Source organism: Hippocampus comes, unplaced genomic scaffold (genome assembly GCF_001891065.2).
Source record: "Hippocampus comes isolate QL1 unplaced genomic scaffold, H_comes_QL1_v1.1 scaffold42, whole genome shotgun sequence".
NCBI classification, from domain to species: Eukaryota; Metazoa; Chordata; class Actinopteri; order Syngnathiformes; family Syngnathidae; genus Hippocampus; species Hippocampus comes.
Genome location: NW_017805107.1, coordinates 731,939 through 747,921, shown reverse-complemented (window position 1 = coordinate 747,921; position 15,983 = coordinate 731,939). Strand labels below are relative to the sequence as shown.

Below are 15,983 nucleotides of genomic sequence, written 5' to 3'. Positions count from 1 at the left end.
TTTTTTTTTTTTTTTTTTTTTTTTAAGCTCTGAATTTGATGATACACATTTCAGTGTGTATTGGTTCATCTCAGAACTTGTTTTAGCCGATCAAGTTTTTTGTACTGAAACTCTTAGTGGGGTTTTCGCTTAAGATTAGTGCTACAGCCTTGACATTTGCGCTAATTGAATGTTAACTTTAACCACAATACATATCGATGTGCACGACGCTTCATAAAAATGTATTTTCACGTAATTGCCTGGTGGCACCAATTTGGAATGAGGGATTCTTCTGTTTGACACGTTTGATTTATCTAATGGTCAGGAATACATTTACATCGTTTTTGAATGGCTTGTACGGACTAAAATGACAAGTCCGTGCGGCTACGTAGCTCTTTGGTACGTGCATGAACTCTCTGGTCTAGAAACATCACTTATGATTTATGACCTTGTTAAGTGCAACCAGCGGGGAACAAGCTTGCTAGTCACCAAATAATTTCCACTCGTTAAACTTCTATTTGAAGGAATGTCATTTGGAAGCGTCATATTGGGTAAACTGTCTGTGGCACTCTCAAACTCTCTCAACTCTTTGATGATGCCGTTTCGCCAGGAGGATTCCTTAGGCGGACTTATTCACGAGCACATTACAGCTTGCGTCTCCCTCCAAACTAGGATGACAAACCCATCACTTTGTCGCTGCGCGCGGTTGTGTGCAAGGGATGGAGACGTGTCCGTGGGTGGGTGCGTGTGCGTGTGCGTGTCACATGAAAGGCATCGCTACGAAAGGAAAAAAAAAAAACTGTAACATTGTAAAATGTAAAACGAAGCTACTATGGTTCTATTTGGCAATACATTTGCACATTTGGTTTATTTCGTAGCTTTGTGACCTTTAAATCATAAAACCGTTCTTTTTTTAACCGATACCAGATCAGTTGAAAATCTTGTGATCGACCCCGATTTCCGATCACGCGATCGGATCGGGACATCCGATGTTTTTTATATTTTTATATGACACACCATGCAAATACATAATAGGTGCTGCATTACTATATATTTCAAGGATTTTGAAGCGGGTGATCCCGTTTTTTTTTTTTTTGTGCTGTTCGTAATTTATTTTCCTCGTTTATATTGGGTGTAATTCCACTGTCAAGCACCAGAGGGCGGCACACTTATTTAGTTTGACAAATTTGAAAGAACCGAACAAGAAGTATTCCAGCACAGCCTTGCTATTGTTGAATATTATTGAATGTCATCGGCTGTCATCCTGCTTTTTACGCCCACAGGAAGGGATGGCTGTATGTTCATTTTATAACGCACCTCTCACTGTTTGTACAATATTTTTGTGTTATTCATCGCTCTTGCTTGCTCTCAAATATGTGTATTTAAATGTGTTATGTTGACATTGGTTTTCAAGACCTTAAAAGAACAAAGTGCCGTAAATGCGATAAAAAAGGGGCTAATGAGCATTTAAATTGGGTATTTTGATATTGCGGATTTTAGTTATTGTGGGGGTAGTCAAGAACGTAATCATCGCGATGGAACTGCGGCCAAGCCAGCCTCCACTTGCAAAATTGAAGTCAAGTGAGCCGCCACTTGGATTGTGAATACTGTACAGTGCATTACGGTAATCTGCCGCCAGCGAGCGGCGTTGGCCACCTTCAAAATAAAAGCGCCACAACTAATGCATGCACTGAGGGGGTATCGCTGTACTTTAAAGCTCACTATAATGTCCTCACGTGTGTGAAAGGAGAACCATAGTTGCTGCTTGCCCATTTCGGCCACGACCCGCAGGCCGTAACTACCGCTTCCTCACCAAAACCTCAAGTAAAAGCCAATGACGTTATGAGAAAGCAGTCCAGCGTTAATTCCCGTGTTGTAATCGATAGGGCCAATGAAAAGGAGACTCACTTGACATCCATAATGAATGGCGCCTTTTATTGCGAAGATATTTGTGTGCGCGAGTGTTTACGCGATGCCTCCGGGCACGGCGGTGTCAAGTGACGAGGAGCAATTTGGGTCTACTTGACGTCCGAAATAATCAACTGCGTGTGATGCGGAGCGCTTTGACATGTTTAACACATCAATAATAACCCCGCTTTATGACTCTGACGACTTGCTTCTTTAATACAGACCACCAGAAACGTAATCTGAACCCTAAAGATTTTCCATTTGTCTAAATTTGTGGCTTACTTTCTCTTTGAGGCAATCAATTTCTTTAGTCAAGGTAATGGCAATCCTGGGTGGTGCCTTCAGTGGGAGGGGACTCCACTGGCCGAATCCACCCCTTAATACTGCAGCTATCTAATAATAATAAAAATACTAATACAATAAGAATAATGATAAATAATACACCCAAAAAAATCACATTAGCAATCTGTAGAGAGCGAGAGAGACTCTAATCTATGCATCCAGCATCACTGAAAAGAACTAAATGCGGTTAAAATGAAGAAAAATGAATTCCAGCACAGATTTTCAGAAAACAGTGAATTGAGATTTTGTCATCAAATGATGCAGTGGGGGCTGATGTAGCGTTCGGGCCTTGAATTTAACACCTGCAGTCTGAATGAAGAGGATTATACGGTCCCAGAAAATCGTTTAGATTAAAAATGATGCTAATCCAACGCAGGGTTGATACAGTAAATGACACCCCACCTTCAAACGGTTTAGAATGATCAATATCACTCGCTCAAACCGCAAATGTATCACAAACTATGATCCCCAAACACTTTACTTCCCCCTTTAAAATAAATGGATTCCATATTGGGGAAAAAAAATGCACCGAAAGTGCATATGCACTTGCACAATCAGGTGAAGACTCTCCATAACTTCCAGTGATAACCCGGGCCAAACTTGACACCTCCCTGACATACAAAGCTTGACTTCCAGTCAAGATGTATCACTTCATCTTACTTCCTTGACACTGTATTACGTTCCTATTTAGACAAGCCTTCGGCGGCATCTTGCTATTTCAGAAAGAGCACTAAAACTGCCAATAGGTCATCTCTGGAAAGCACCTTGTGTTGCATATTTTAATATATGAAAAGTGTTAGGTAAATAAAATTGCTGCGAGCTGCTGTAGGCCACAACTCATTTCCTAGACACTCAAATGCAGATGAACAGGCCAACGCCACCGCGGCGCCGAGCATCATTATCTATCATTATCTAGACCACGCCCCTTAAAGGCACACATCTAACACATGAATAGTGCGCATTGATTACACATGACAAAAGTAGCTCCTTTTATTTTATTTTTCTTGATTTTAAAAAAGACATTTAAAAAAAATGGATGTGTTTTGGCCATTTCAACGCTTTTGTTCTGAGCTTCAACTGCTAAAGAATTAATCATTTCTGCTGATATCTGTCCTTCATCATCCATTGACACGCGCTCCTCTCTTGTTTTGCAGTCTGCGGTCCCAGCATCGACATCCGGAACGACATCAGCGAGTTCAAGCGCCTGGAGAACTGCACTGTGGTGGAGGGTTACCTGCAGATCCTCCTCATCAAGACCAACAACAGCAAGACCAAGAACCAGGAAGTGTTCCGCTCGCTCAGCTTCCCCAAGCTGACCGTCATCACCGACTACCTACTGCTGTTCCGCGTACCGGGCTTGGACAGCCTGAGCACGCTGTTCCCCAACCTAAGTGTCATCCGCGGACGCAACCTGTTCTATAACTATGCCCTTGTGATCTACGAGATGACCAGCCTGAAGGACATCGGCTTGTACAACCTGAGGAACGTCACCCGCGGGGCCATCCGGATCGAGAAGAACCCCGAACTGTGCTACTTGGACTCGGTGGACTGGTCTCTCATCATGGACGCCGAGTTCAACAACATCGTGAGTGGGAATAAGAAGGCCAAGGAGTGCGATAACGTCTGCCCCGGCATCATGGAGGACAACCCCCTGTGTCAGCAGACCAGTTTCAATAACAAACAGGAGTATCGATGCTGGACCTCCAACAGATGTCAGAAAGGTAAGCGCCGTTTGCTGGCTTTTTGTTTCCTACGATCTCGGCAAACGGCGACGGACAAATCCCTTCCAGCCGCGCCGTGTTTTCCCTTCATTTCCGTCCTCACCTCGCCAGTGCAAACATCTGCGCTCTGTTCATTATAGGCATTCCTCGTTCCTTTGGATTCCGGCTATTTATGGAGCGCGGCGGTATAGAGCCGCAGGTATTAGAGAGGCCTCCGCCGCTCTGCCAAGAAACCAGCTCGTTTACCTGTCTGGATCTTCTCAGTTAAATATTTGCTTTAGGGAATTTTTTTTTTTCTTCCTTTTTACGATTTATGAAAGGGGGCATATTGAAGTATCCCGTGGAGGGTCATCCCTGTTTTAACTCTGGTCCAGTGGTGAGGTCATGTCTTCAGAGGAGGGGTCAAATGACTCCCACCTATTCACGGTTCGCTTTTAACAAATTTTTTTTTTTTGTGTGTGTGGGTGAATGCTAATTTTTTTGATGCAACACTCACCCCTTCGTAGTTTTCATTGAATTTTTGTGCCCTTTATGTAACACGCTATGATGGGTCGAGATGACACCAAAGAAAAATCATGATTGTGTCAGGCCTTAATTTCAGTATCATAATTTGTGGAATATTTATGGTATATTCTACAATTTTGGGGTTTTGGAAGGGCTCATTTACCATTTATACAGACAGCTGGATGATATGAAATTACCTTGACTCTTGAAAAGTTTGAGAAAAAAAGAATTAGGCCCCGTCTCCGGTTTCACCTGTCAACAACAATTTGGATGTACATGCGCATCATAACATGAAAAAGTATTAGTGGCTATTGTGTAAAATTGAATGGGAAGTCAAGCATTTTGTTCAAAGGAGCCATTTTGGGGGAAATTCCAGGGTTTGGTACTTTGAGAGAATCCTACTAGGAAATTCACACAAACAAGCCTCAAATCAGAAGCACGTATCCTCGATGAATGGGCAATGCCACATTCCCAAGCTCTTTTGTGGCTCCAGCACGGCTTCCAAGTTAGAGTTGATTGGTTGATGCTGCCGCGGAGTCTTTTCTTCTCAGCATATTATGTTCCTCTTCCTCGAATTGCTTCCTTTGGCCACCCATGCACTGTTTGCAACATTGTCTTCCGGAGGTCAGGGTCAGGGATGATTATTCAAGCGTACGGGGAGGGTCACGCACTTTTTTTTGTTTGCACCATAAAGAGGCCAATAGTGGGGTTTTTTTTTTTCTTAAATTAGGCGTCCTTCAGTCTAGTTTCAAAAGCCTTTATATGCAAATAGTCATCCGTTTGGATCCACTAAAGATTCTTCACAATTTTTATTGTAAAGCATCGCCAATCACAAAAGAGTTTGCTGGATGAAGTCTTAATATCTAATGTCTCACATATGTCAAAGAGAAATTCCAGAGAAACTCATTGAGAGATTGTTTTTGTCAGGAACTTTTGTCTTTACTTTGGTCTCCTTTGTACTCTCAAGGCCCATCATGCTGGGAAAACGTTTCTATCAGAGACCTGTTTACTGCTCCCATGGTCGGTTGAGAGTCACAAACAACCATCCCCCGGTCTTCTCCTCCACGCAGCCCTTAGAACAAAGAGTGGAAATCAAGCTAGCGACCTTTCCCTAGTGACTTCCCCAGCGGTTTCCCTGCCGTACTTTATTGTGCTTTCAGTTGATTTGTGAACGTGGTGGGCTGACCCGCGTGCTGCTATTGATTGTTTTCATCCATAAAACATCGGCCACGGAATTAAAAGATTTACGTCGCTCGAAAATATATATGTTGTTTGAAGTCTCCCCTATCTGCAAACCGCGACCATGTTGTCAATGGTGCTTTTGAGTTAACGCGACCTTGGAGTCCCGTTGGTTTCTTCCGTGCGGGAGGTGTGTCTGGGCTGTTATATGGTGAAACCCTGTGTTGTTTTGTCACGCAGGAGGATGTTTTGAAGAGAGTTCTCAGAGGCCCCGGCCAAGGTCAGGCTAAACGCATTCATCTAGAGGGGCCTTGAAGTCTCGAGGCCGCAGATAAAGATTTGAGGGAGGGACACTGTGGGAAAATAAGAAGCAGCCATGGAAGATGCTGCGGCTTTAGCTTAGCAGCAACAAAGCCATATTGTGATGTTACAGGCTGGATGACATATATTTAGCAACATTGTATGGGGAGGCTCTACCTTGAAGGAGGACTATTTTACCTTCATCCATTTCCTTAAGTGTGAACTGAACGTTTTTATTTCTGCCTGATGAATATTTTTTGTGAACACGCCCCTCCTCATCAAGAGTGTCAGGTTTCGTTAGATTTCCAGGAGGAAAACGCCCGGCTAAGCACACGGTAAACGAGCCTTCCTATGTAGGGGGATATAAGGACCTCATTTGTAAGATATTTCGCAACCCCAAGCCATGGAGACTCGTGCGTCATCAAAATGAAAAGCATGATGGTAGCGTGGAGGAGAAAAATAAAGCCGTGGCGGTTTCCTCCCTCGGGGAATCTGTATTGGTTGCCAACAAATAGTAAGGTTAGTCACCATTTGTTTGTCCCTGGTCGGCATAAGACATTAGAGCATTTTCCCTTTTGGTTTCGCGCGAGGGGGTGGGGGGCGCTTTGGTTTCGGGTGTGCCGTTGTTTTACCGTCTCCTGAAGACGAGTTAGCGTTGTGTGACAGCTCGTTTCTTACCTCAGCCTGGTTCCTCCATTATATTAGTGCTTGCACAATAAAGACAACAGTCCTGTTTTTGTTTGAATTCCTCAATTAATGGGGCCCTGACATGAAATTCTCTGTTTGTTGAGGTTTTTGATCATAAATGTGCATCCCCCACTCTAAGTCCCCAAAGTTGTGAGAAAAACAACCCATGTTTCCCCCTGCCTAAGGCTGTTTGGATCACCATAGCTCAAACAGTCCAATCAAATGGGCTGTTTGTCGTTGCGGTTTATTTAGCCATCTAATATCCTCGAATAACTCCCAAAATGTGTGTTAGTTTGTGGCAAACATTTTACTGAAGGACTGTTTCAGCAATTTGCGTCAGTACGAATGTGGATTAGCAAGACATATTTCACTCACATTGATATCAACTCTCTCTGGAACAGCAAGTAAACCTGTCCAAGTCTATTTTCGGAATAATTTCCTTCAGTATGTGATATATTGTGGCCGTCTTTGAGTCGTTAGCTTTGGAGCTAACAGCCCAGTTAATGCAACATCGATGCTAGCTGAAAGCAGGTGAGTAAGTAGCACGTGCTGTGTGACTCCTTCCCAGCCCTGAGAGGAGGGAAATGAGATGCTTCTTTACAAATGTATTTCATGATGACAAACACGGATGTGAAAGTCTCAGGCACACCTTGGCCCCAACCAACTCATTTTGTAAACAGAAGCCAGCCATGGCTACACCCACCAAAATCCGATCTCGATCATGCTAGGCTAACAGTAGACCGTACTGGTGGAGCCTGTAATTCTGCAACAAGGCAGAATTTCACTCCAAAAAGTGTTTTGATACGGTATCAGGGCTTCTGGAAGATGGTTATTGTCGTCGTCGCAAACCTCATGTAAGGGTCCCTTTAAACAAAGAGCATTTAAGCAACACATTGTTTGTAGGCGGAAACGTTGCAACTGTCTACTACTGTGGACAGAGTGGGTGGCAACAATGGTGAAATGCCAGTATTCTGACGGAAATGGATTCACCAAAACTTTAAAAAAAAAAAAAAAACACACATCGCACTTTGAACTACCTTCTGTCGAAAATGAACTCTCCCAATCCCAATTCTGCATGTCCCCTTTTAAAGCGAATTCCATGTGACAAATGTAAGGTGGAAAATAAACAGTCGAAGATTCCTTGGGGCAGCCGCTTTAAAGACTTCATATAACGGCCTTCTCCTTCCCGCACACGGACACGCACGCACACACATACACACATAGCAACATAATTGGCTTATTTTTCTCCGGTGCAGATGTTCCTTCAAGGGCATGCGGCGGTTTTCCTCGTCAATACGGTCCAGCCTCCTCTTTAATTACACTCCGTGAGGCGAGGAAGCACGTTGTCTGCCTATATAGCACACTGCCGTAGCCTCCGGCCTTCCGCAGCTCATTCACGGCAAGTCTGCTTGCCACATGTTTGTCCACTCACCAGACAGCACGACACTTTTCAGAAATGATGGTGGACACACTAAGGCGAGTTAATGTTCTAACGGGGCGCTGGACCTCTGTGGGAATGTTGTGCGGAGTGGCTGTGGACTGACAAGGCGTGTGAAAAGAGGCTCAAAGGGGGGAAAATGTCAGACAAATGTCAAGTATACCCGTTTGACAATAAGCTCCGGCCAACGCCAAGCACTCGGAGAAGTGAAAACAGCCTCGTAATAAAAGAAATCCTTGCTCCCTGTGCCTCTGCTTGTGCTTGTCAGCCGCTGCTCTGTGTCTTCCTGCTGTGAAAACCCCCAAAGTTGTGCAGATAAAAATAACATTTGAGCGAAAAAGTCAAAAGTTAAAAAAAAAAAAAAAGTCATCTGTAAAATCTCCAAAAGTTGTGAAGACAAGACAACAATAAAAATAAACACACTCCAGAAACAGCCATAAATTAAAAACCAATGTGAGGTGAAAATAAAACTACTTGTATTTGAAAAAAAAAATAAAGGTTCTGCAATCAAAATAATGAATTTGCGTTGGGCCTTCGACTCGGCATTTGACTTTTCATCCATTATCCGAGTCACTACTCCACACGAGGGTCGCGGGCATGCTGGAGCTTATGCCAGCTCACTTTGGGCAGTCGGCACGGTTCACCCCGAACTGGTTGCCAGCCAATCGCAGGGTACGCATCGACAACCACTCCCACTCACACTTAGGGACAATTTAGAGTTCGGTTAACCTACCATGCATGTTTTTTGGTGTATGGGAGGAAACCAGAGTACCCGGAGAAAACCGACGCAGGCATGGGGGAGAACTTGCAAACTCTTTTAATGGCTGGAAAGACTAAAAAAAAACAACAAAAAAAAAGAAACTTGGAGCAAACCATCACTCCCCTGCTTGTGTCTGTGATTGTCTTTGTCAGTCAGCACTCTGCTGCTTCCCCTCGCTCGTCTCCTCTCCACGCCGCTTATCAGGAGCTGTTAACATCTCCGCCTGTCAGATAGCGCTTGTCCGAGCACTCTTCATCTCCGCGGCGCTGGCCAACTGGCTTGTTTGCTCAGGCCTTGGATCCTCTGACATTGGTGGTGGGGGGGGGGGATTCCTTGACTAAAAAGTGTCTGGCCTGCTTCAAATAGCCTTTTCAGGTCCTGTGTTTGCCTCAGACGGGCCCAAAGCTACATTGTCGGAAAGTCATTCACAATTACGCAGGGCCGCTTCTCAGGGCGGGTTTGTCGGCAAAACCTTTTCGCACCCTTTCGGCCACAGCGGTCCTCCATGAAAATGAGACAATTTCCACTTTAGGAAACTTTCTTCCGGCTGAGGGTCACAACGTGAAAATATATGGAGGCGCATCTCAACAAATGAAATGATGTGTGTGGAAAACTCGACAAGCGATTTCTTTCTTTCTTTATGAATTGATAATTCACCACCAGAATTAAGAGTATTATATAATGAACCAACCATCCATCCTTTATTGGGATATCTTCCAAGAAATCTCAGTGGCGGTCTCGTAAGAAAAAGTGATATTTTTACACAAGGGAGATGTTTAGTGCTTGGCTTTTTTTTTTTTTTGTTGTATATGTGTCTGTGTGTCCTTGTCTTGAACCCGACATGAAGTCTCTGCAGCCTTAAAGCATTTTGCAGTCTTTGCCGTTAAAAGAGCCGTTGCGCTGACCCGGGAGAGTTTTGTTCATGTTTATGTCTTCCTTGCCAGAGAGCCACTGGATATCTCTGGGCTGAATGCTTCGACCTAACGTCATTTTATAGGACGGGAGGGATTTTCTATTTTTTTATTCTTTTAACAGTCGGAATGTGTACTGTCTTGTTTTGTGTTGCCATATGGAGACCCAGATTTCCCCCAAATTATCCAGCAAATATTTTATAGTTGCAGAGATGATGTTCGTAATTATCTTGATCTGTTGTTTTTGGGGGAATCGTATTTGTTGTTGTTTTTAGCTCCCTAAAGTAAGCAATGCTGCTCAAAAAAAAGTTACTGGAAAATGCACCTCGAGTAGCCAAAGTGAGTAGTACTTGTTGTTGATGGATTCATGGGGCTTCCACATGATTTATTCTCCCTGTAGTGAGACTGGGCTCCCTTCATGCCTGTTTTAAAGATTTAGTGATCTTCGAGGTGTTACGATTTTCATGTGTTTACGCTTTGCTGGAATGGGAGTTGTTCAGTCTTTCAAGTAGGATTCCCGTTCACTGAGTCGTGAGGGAATACACAGCCTGGGCTTTAATTCCGGTCAGCTATTTAATTTTGACATGCTGTTGCCGCTGATGATGATTATTGCTCTCATTTTTGATAAACGTTGCCAGTTCCTGTCCAATCGTGTCTAAGTGGTACATGTAATTCTTGACTGAATGCTTTTTGTTTTTTTATAAGTTGAACATTTTGTGGCTAAACATTGTTGCTGTGTCTTGGCGATGCAGTATTTTACTCCACAGTCTCCATTTCTGCTGCAGCTGGCCCTTTGTCTCCTGCTCCTTAATGCGGAGTCAAAACGGGACGCTGTCATTCTCAGTTGTCCTCATTTGTTGCCGTTTCTCCTTCCAACCGAGGCATTGAACGCCGAGTGCTTTTTCTCACGTCTATCGAGCCACCGTAAGACTGGCGTGCTATCTAAAACCGAGGACCCCCTTCATAGTGGGGAAAAAAGGAGCCTCATCGGAGTGCACCGTAATAACAACGTCTTGACAGACACTCGACTTAACTCTGAAGAGGAATGCTACTTTGCTGAAAACGTCTGAAATTCTCAACAAGGAAACGTGCGAATGAACATCCGATGGCCCACTCATGCAGCGTTTGCACTCCGCTCCATTTAGTCGGCGGCGTGGGCAGCCTGCCAGCATTAATGCCAAAGATCTTGCGCTCCATCCGTCATCCACGCCTGCCACCTGACAGACATTTGACAAATTGGATCCATCATCTTCTCCCGGCGAGGCCTCCTCTTGAGACGTTGAATCAAGTGCTTTTTACATTCCGGGCCCTACACAACTCAGTCATGAAAAGAACTTATTACGTTTGATGTGTATGTCCTTCTCTGGTCGTTCTCACCTGGCTGGGTGATACAGCCATCTTGATGGAGTTCTATAACGAGTGAGATTCCCCACGATGAGAGAAAAAAAATGGCAATGAGAAATTTCTTCACCTCTATTGATGTTGACCACACACACATCGGAATTTCCCAAACTAATGATGAAACTGGTTTACCGTTGACTAGTTTCTGAGCAGATCACACACACAAAAAAAACAAAACAAAACAAAACAAAACAAAAAAAAAAACTCATACAGCAGGATAAAGGTTCAGGTTAATCTTTTTGAATCATCTGATCATCAAGACTTTGACACTTTGATGCGATGGGGCTAAGAATTCTCAAACTTGGCCAGATTATCGGTATGTTTGTACCCCGCCATCTTATATTTGGTTCTGTCCTGTTTACAGTCTTGCAAACCAAAAAGGGAAGATCTCCATGTCTATCTCACATGGTTTGTTGTGATGCCCGAAACCCAACCGGGACTTGAAAGGGACCAAGTTTACAATACGCATTGGACCAGAGAAATCCAACTATGTTGTGAAAGAACTCTTAAATTCCATTGTGACATACAATCCTCTACTTAAGTCACTGGTGCCACAAAAAAAATAAAATAAATAAAAAAAGATATTCTGGACCCTTTACTTTTTTGAATCTGTCCTTGAGGTTTCTTAGTCATGTAGTGAATAGATCCATCCATCCATCCATACATCCATTTTCTGATCCGCTTTGTCCTCACAAGGGTTGTTGGGGGTGCTGGAGCCTATCCCAGCTGTCTTCGGGGGTGTAAATGAGAGGACAGTCCAGGAAAATAACCAAATCTTCAGGGCTGTGTAAAGCAATTAGAGAAGGAGCCCCCAAACCAAGTCCCTTTGACGCGTGTCTCGGGAGATCAACACCACAACACGTGCATGTTTGTTTATCAGAGGTGTCTGGAGTTGATGTGAAAGCTGAGTGAGGACAGAGGAATCATTTTGAGACACTGCACCATGAAAACGCAGAAGAAGAAGAAAAAAATTCCACTAAAACCACTCAGCAGAAACGGGCTATGGGTTGCTTTTGGGTAATGTTTGAGTTTGATGGCATGTTAGCAAATCATTCTCGATGACACAGTTGTAAAGTGTGTCGAAATCTGAACAGCGGGCCTTTTCATGCAGATGATGCAGTGATTACTGCTGCTTTTTCAGCCCTATAAATAAGTTCGCTCAACGGTTTGATTGGCCGGTTTTCATTTTCATGTCTTAACTTGAACTTGACCGCGCTTTTAAAGACCCTAGCCGAAGGCTCGCACACAGAACCACTGTTTATTTCACCCGCCCCCGCCCCCCCCCCAACAAATCGTTGCCCACTGCAGGCATCCAGTCGCCGTGGTGCCGTCTGGTTGCACAGCGCTGAGGCTGTGACTCATCCTATTGCTTTCACCACTCATTCACAAGACCGCTTGAATCGCATAACTTCCTGTCGCGGAGTTGCGGGGGCCCTTGGCAGTCGTTCTCAATCCTGCTTTAAATGGCAGGAAGCACGAAAGGCGGCGGCGGTGGGCTGGTGGGTTTTATTTGTCGTCCTCTCATCATCCTTGTCCATCCTGACTTCCCCCCCGGCCCCAACGCATACTTTGCTTTCATATAACACTCTCATTCACACATGGCTGAGCCAACTTGGCAGAGACATAACATGTCTGTGCATGATTTCCGAAAACAATAGTAACGAAAAATAAAAAAAAAAGATCAATACAATCTGTGTATGTGTGTATTTGTGTGTGCGTGTGTGGTTTGTGTGTGGTAAGAAGATGTCGTCGCGCTACTTGTGGTTGAAATTCATTTCATTTCTATAAATAGAGTCTAGCAAAGTATGTGCCGATAGGATATGTCTGAATGTGAAGCTCTTTTTAAATTGCTGCTTTTTTTTTTGTGAGCTACAGTTCAGCCAAGAACTATTCGCGGAATATTTCAGGCTGAGCAGGGAGCAATGTCTACTTAAAGATGTCACTGTGCGTCATCTCTGATGTGTCACAAACCTCAGAACACTGAGACACCCCACCTATTAAGGCTTCCTCCACTGTCCACATGTCGTTACCTGAAAATAAGCTAGCCAAAATAGCAATAAATCACTCCGCTAGCCTCTTCTCCTATTGTAGGAGTTTGTCTGACTTGGATAGAACTTTATTTTTAATCCAGTACGTCCTGGCGTCCTCTTGCCGTTGCTGGCCGGCATGGCATGGCAGGTGTTTTTGTAGATGATTCTAAAGTGGTGCCTGTACCGCGGTGTGCTAGCTAGCGATTTACTCTTTAGCATCAGCAGTCACTAGCATTGACTTGTGTGTCTCTATTGGATGTCACTTTCCCGTGAATTATTCATCACTGAAACACTAACATACAATGTCTAGTGTTGTGCCCGTTGTGGTTAGCGCTAAAGAATTTGAACTTTGGGCCCTGCCTTGGGATAAGCGCTGTTGAAAGTGGTTTAACATGAGTTTAGTAGATGATGTTTGTCCAGTTCTAAATATCAAATCAATTTCACCATAGTCAGGCTTCTAACTACTGTTAGCACAATCACAAGATCAACGGTTTGGCAAATTTCATGAATTTCATGGATGCCCGTGATTGTGATTGTGATTGTTTGCAGTTACGGGGCACATTGTGCGCATGTGAAGGAATTGGCTGCATGCTTTTCCAAGTCAGAAGACGATCCATAAAATAATCCCTTGTCTAATGTCGATCAAAATGACCTTCACCTCCCCCTTCCTGTTCCTCTCTAGTCTTCTTGGGAGGGCTCCCTCGGGGGTCCGGTGCAGTTGTCAGCGCACTGGCTAATGGGCACAGGTGGCGGCCTCCCCAGCTCTTTTGGCACGGGCATCAGCTCCTTGGCCAGCCGCCTCAGCAAGCCAGTGGAAAACAAACAGAACAGAGTTACACCAGTTGTTCCTTTGTGGGAGTTGGTGGGTTTGCGGGGGTGCAGGGGGATGTTGAGGTGGGAGGAATCAGCTCTCAACTTTGAAACGTGTGAAGTACTGCTGATGAGGCAACCATTGTTCTTTTCCGTCCGTGCTATGAGTCACAGAGTGATGACATTCTGCCCGTCATCCCTTCCCGGGTCCAAATAGGGGATGAGAGCTGCGGTGATGTTTTCACAGTGGGAACCTTCGCAACTGTACTGCGCCATGCCGCCGCCTGACAACGGCTTGTTACTGTGTCAGATAAATATAGAGGTCTCTGGAGGTCCAACCGTCCCCTCCTACTGGAGCTCCGGCTCCGCTTGCAGAAATGGGAAAGGCTGCGTCACCTGGGAGCTGCTGCCATCCTCATTCATCCTTCCTAAATTGGCTTTTCCTTCACGGGATGGAGATGATTAGAAGGCCTCCATGGTAGTGGATGGCTAAGACACAGGGGTCCAAAGTCTGGTCCCAGGAGCAATGTCGAAAGACAAAACAATATATTTAAAAAAATAAATAAATATATAGAATAGTTAAAATGTCACTTTGATCGAAATGATGTAATGACAACTAATCCTTTTTTTTTTGCTTTGTACATTTAACTGATTAACACATGTTGACCTATAGCGCATCGCAGGGGTGTCAAACTCATTTTTGTCACGGGCCACATTGTAGTTGCCCCTCCCCTTGGAGGGCCACTATGACTGTGAAACTATATAAAGAAGTCAAGAAAAACCATTTCTTCAACTATTTAAGTGAGTGTAATGGGGGTTTGGTAACAATAAATTGCTGACAGCACCTCTCATTTATTACATATGATCATTTTAAATTTTGGTACAGGTTTTAGGACGCATCGTGAAAGTTGACATGCTTGTTTAGCTTTCGCGGGCCACATAAAATTGTGTGGCGGGCCAGATTTGGCCCCCGGGCCTTGAGTTTGACACCTGTGGCGTATCGGATTCGGCTTAGCATGTTTCCTCAACACAAAATGGCTTTTTCTAGTTCCTTTTTTTGCATGTGGCCCGCAGAGGAAAAAGTTTTGACCTCCCTGGTGTCAGATGAGGTGGCAGGGGAATTCAGTTTGCTTTTGCCCGAAAGTAATTGTACAATAATAATAATTTTTTCAAATCCTCTTTACTGAAGCAAACTATGAAATATAATTATGTGTCATCGCTATGTTGTGCCAGCTGTAACGTCACGATACGGTGATTATTTATCCATCAATTTTGTAACTGGTCGCTGGAGCCTCTCCCAGCTGACTTTGGGTGAGACGTGACGTATGCCCTGGACTGGTGGCCAGTCAATCACAGGCCACAAGTCAACCATCCTAATGAAAGTCCACTAGTTTAATGTTGACGTATAATAGGGGCTCATTATAAATGATCATACAAGTTCACGGTTACCTTTAAACAACTGCTACTTGAACACACGCGGCGCAGCAACACATACAGACATACAGTCGCACTTTGTGGCATATTTTCTCAACTCGATGGGAACAATCACTATTCCTGTCAGCTTGATTTGGGATCTCCTCTGCCTCATCTTGCTTTTAATTCCTCTCAGCGCTTCCTGGCATTTTACAACACAAGGTGGTGCTACACTGAAAACATTTGGCAAAATTTGAACTTGCTGTAAAAATGTAAAATCCTGAAAAGAAAAATAAATAAATAAATAAATAAATAAAACTATGGCAAATATGGAACGCTACTCCAGCAGGGGAACGCTGTATACAGAAGTGAAGTGTTCCACCTGGGTTGAAACGCACTCACACCTGGAACGAGTAGACTTGAGGTCACTTTTCAGGCGGGTTTGCACTTGCCCTGGTTGCTTCCTTCCCGTCGTTTCAGTTGCCTGACGTGACATGACTGATGTCGGACTGGCCCACACCCAGCACGCAAACATCGCCATCGCCATTCCAATTTTTATGACCTATTCGATGGTCTGTAGGCAGATGGATTAAGGCAGGA

The 15,983-nt window shown here is 44.2% G+C and overlaps 1 protein-coding gene across 1 annotated transcript in view; it reads left to right on the top strand.

The window, feature by feature from the left end:
* igf1ra (insulin-like growth factor 1a receptor) overlaps positions 1–15,983 on the top strand; it is a 112,941-nt gene that overhangs the window by 11,416 nt on the left and 85,542 nt on the right. Inside the window, exon 2 of the mRNA XM_019865417.1 lies at positions 3,384–3,950. Coding sequence (XP_019720976.1) covers positions 3,384–3,950 — 567 coding nt within the window. The remainder of the gene's footprint in view (positions 1–3,383; positions 3,951–15,983) is intronic.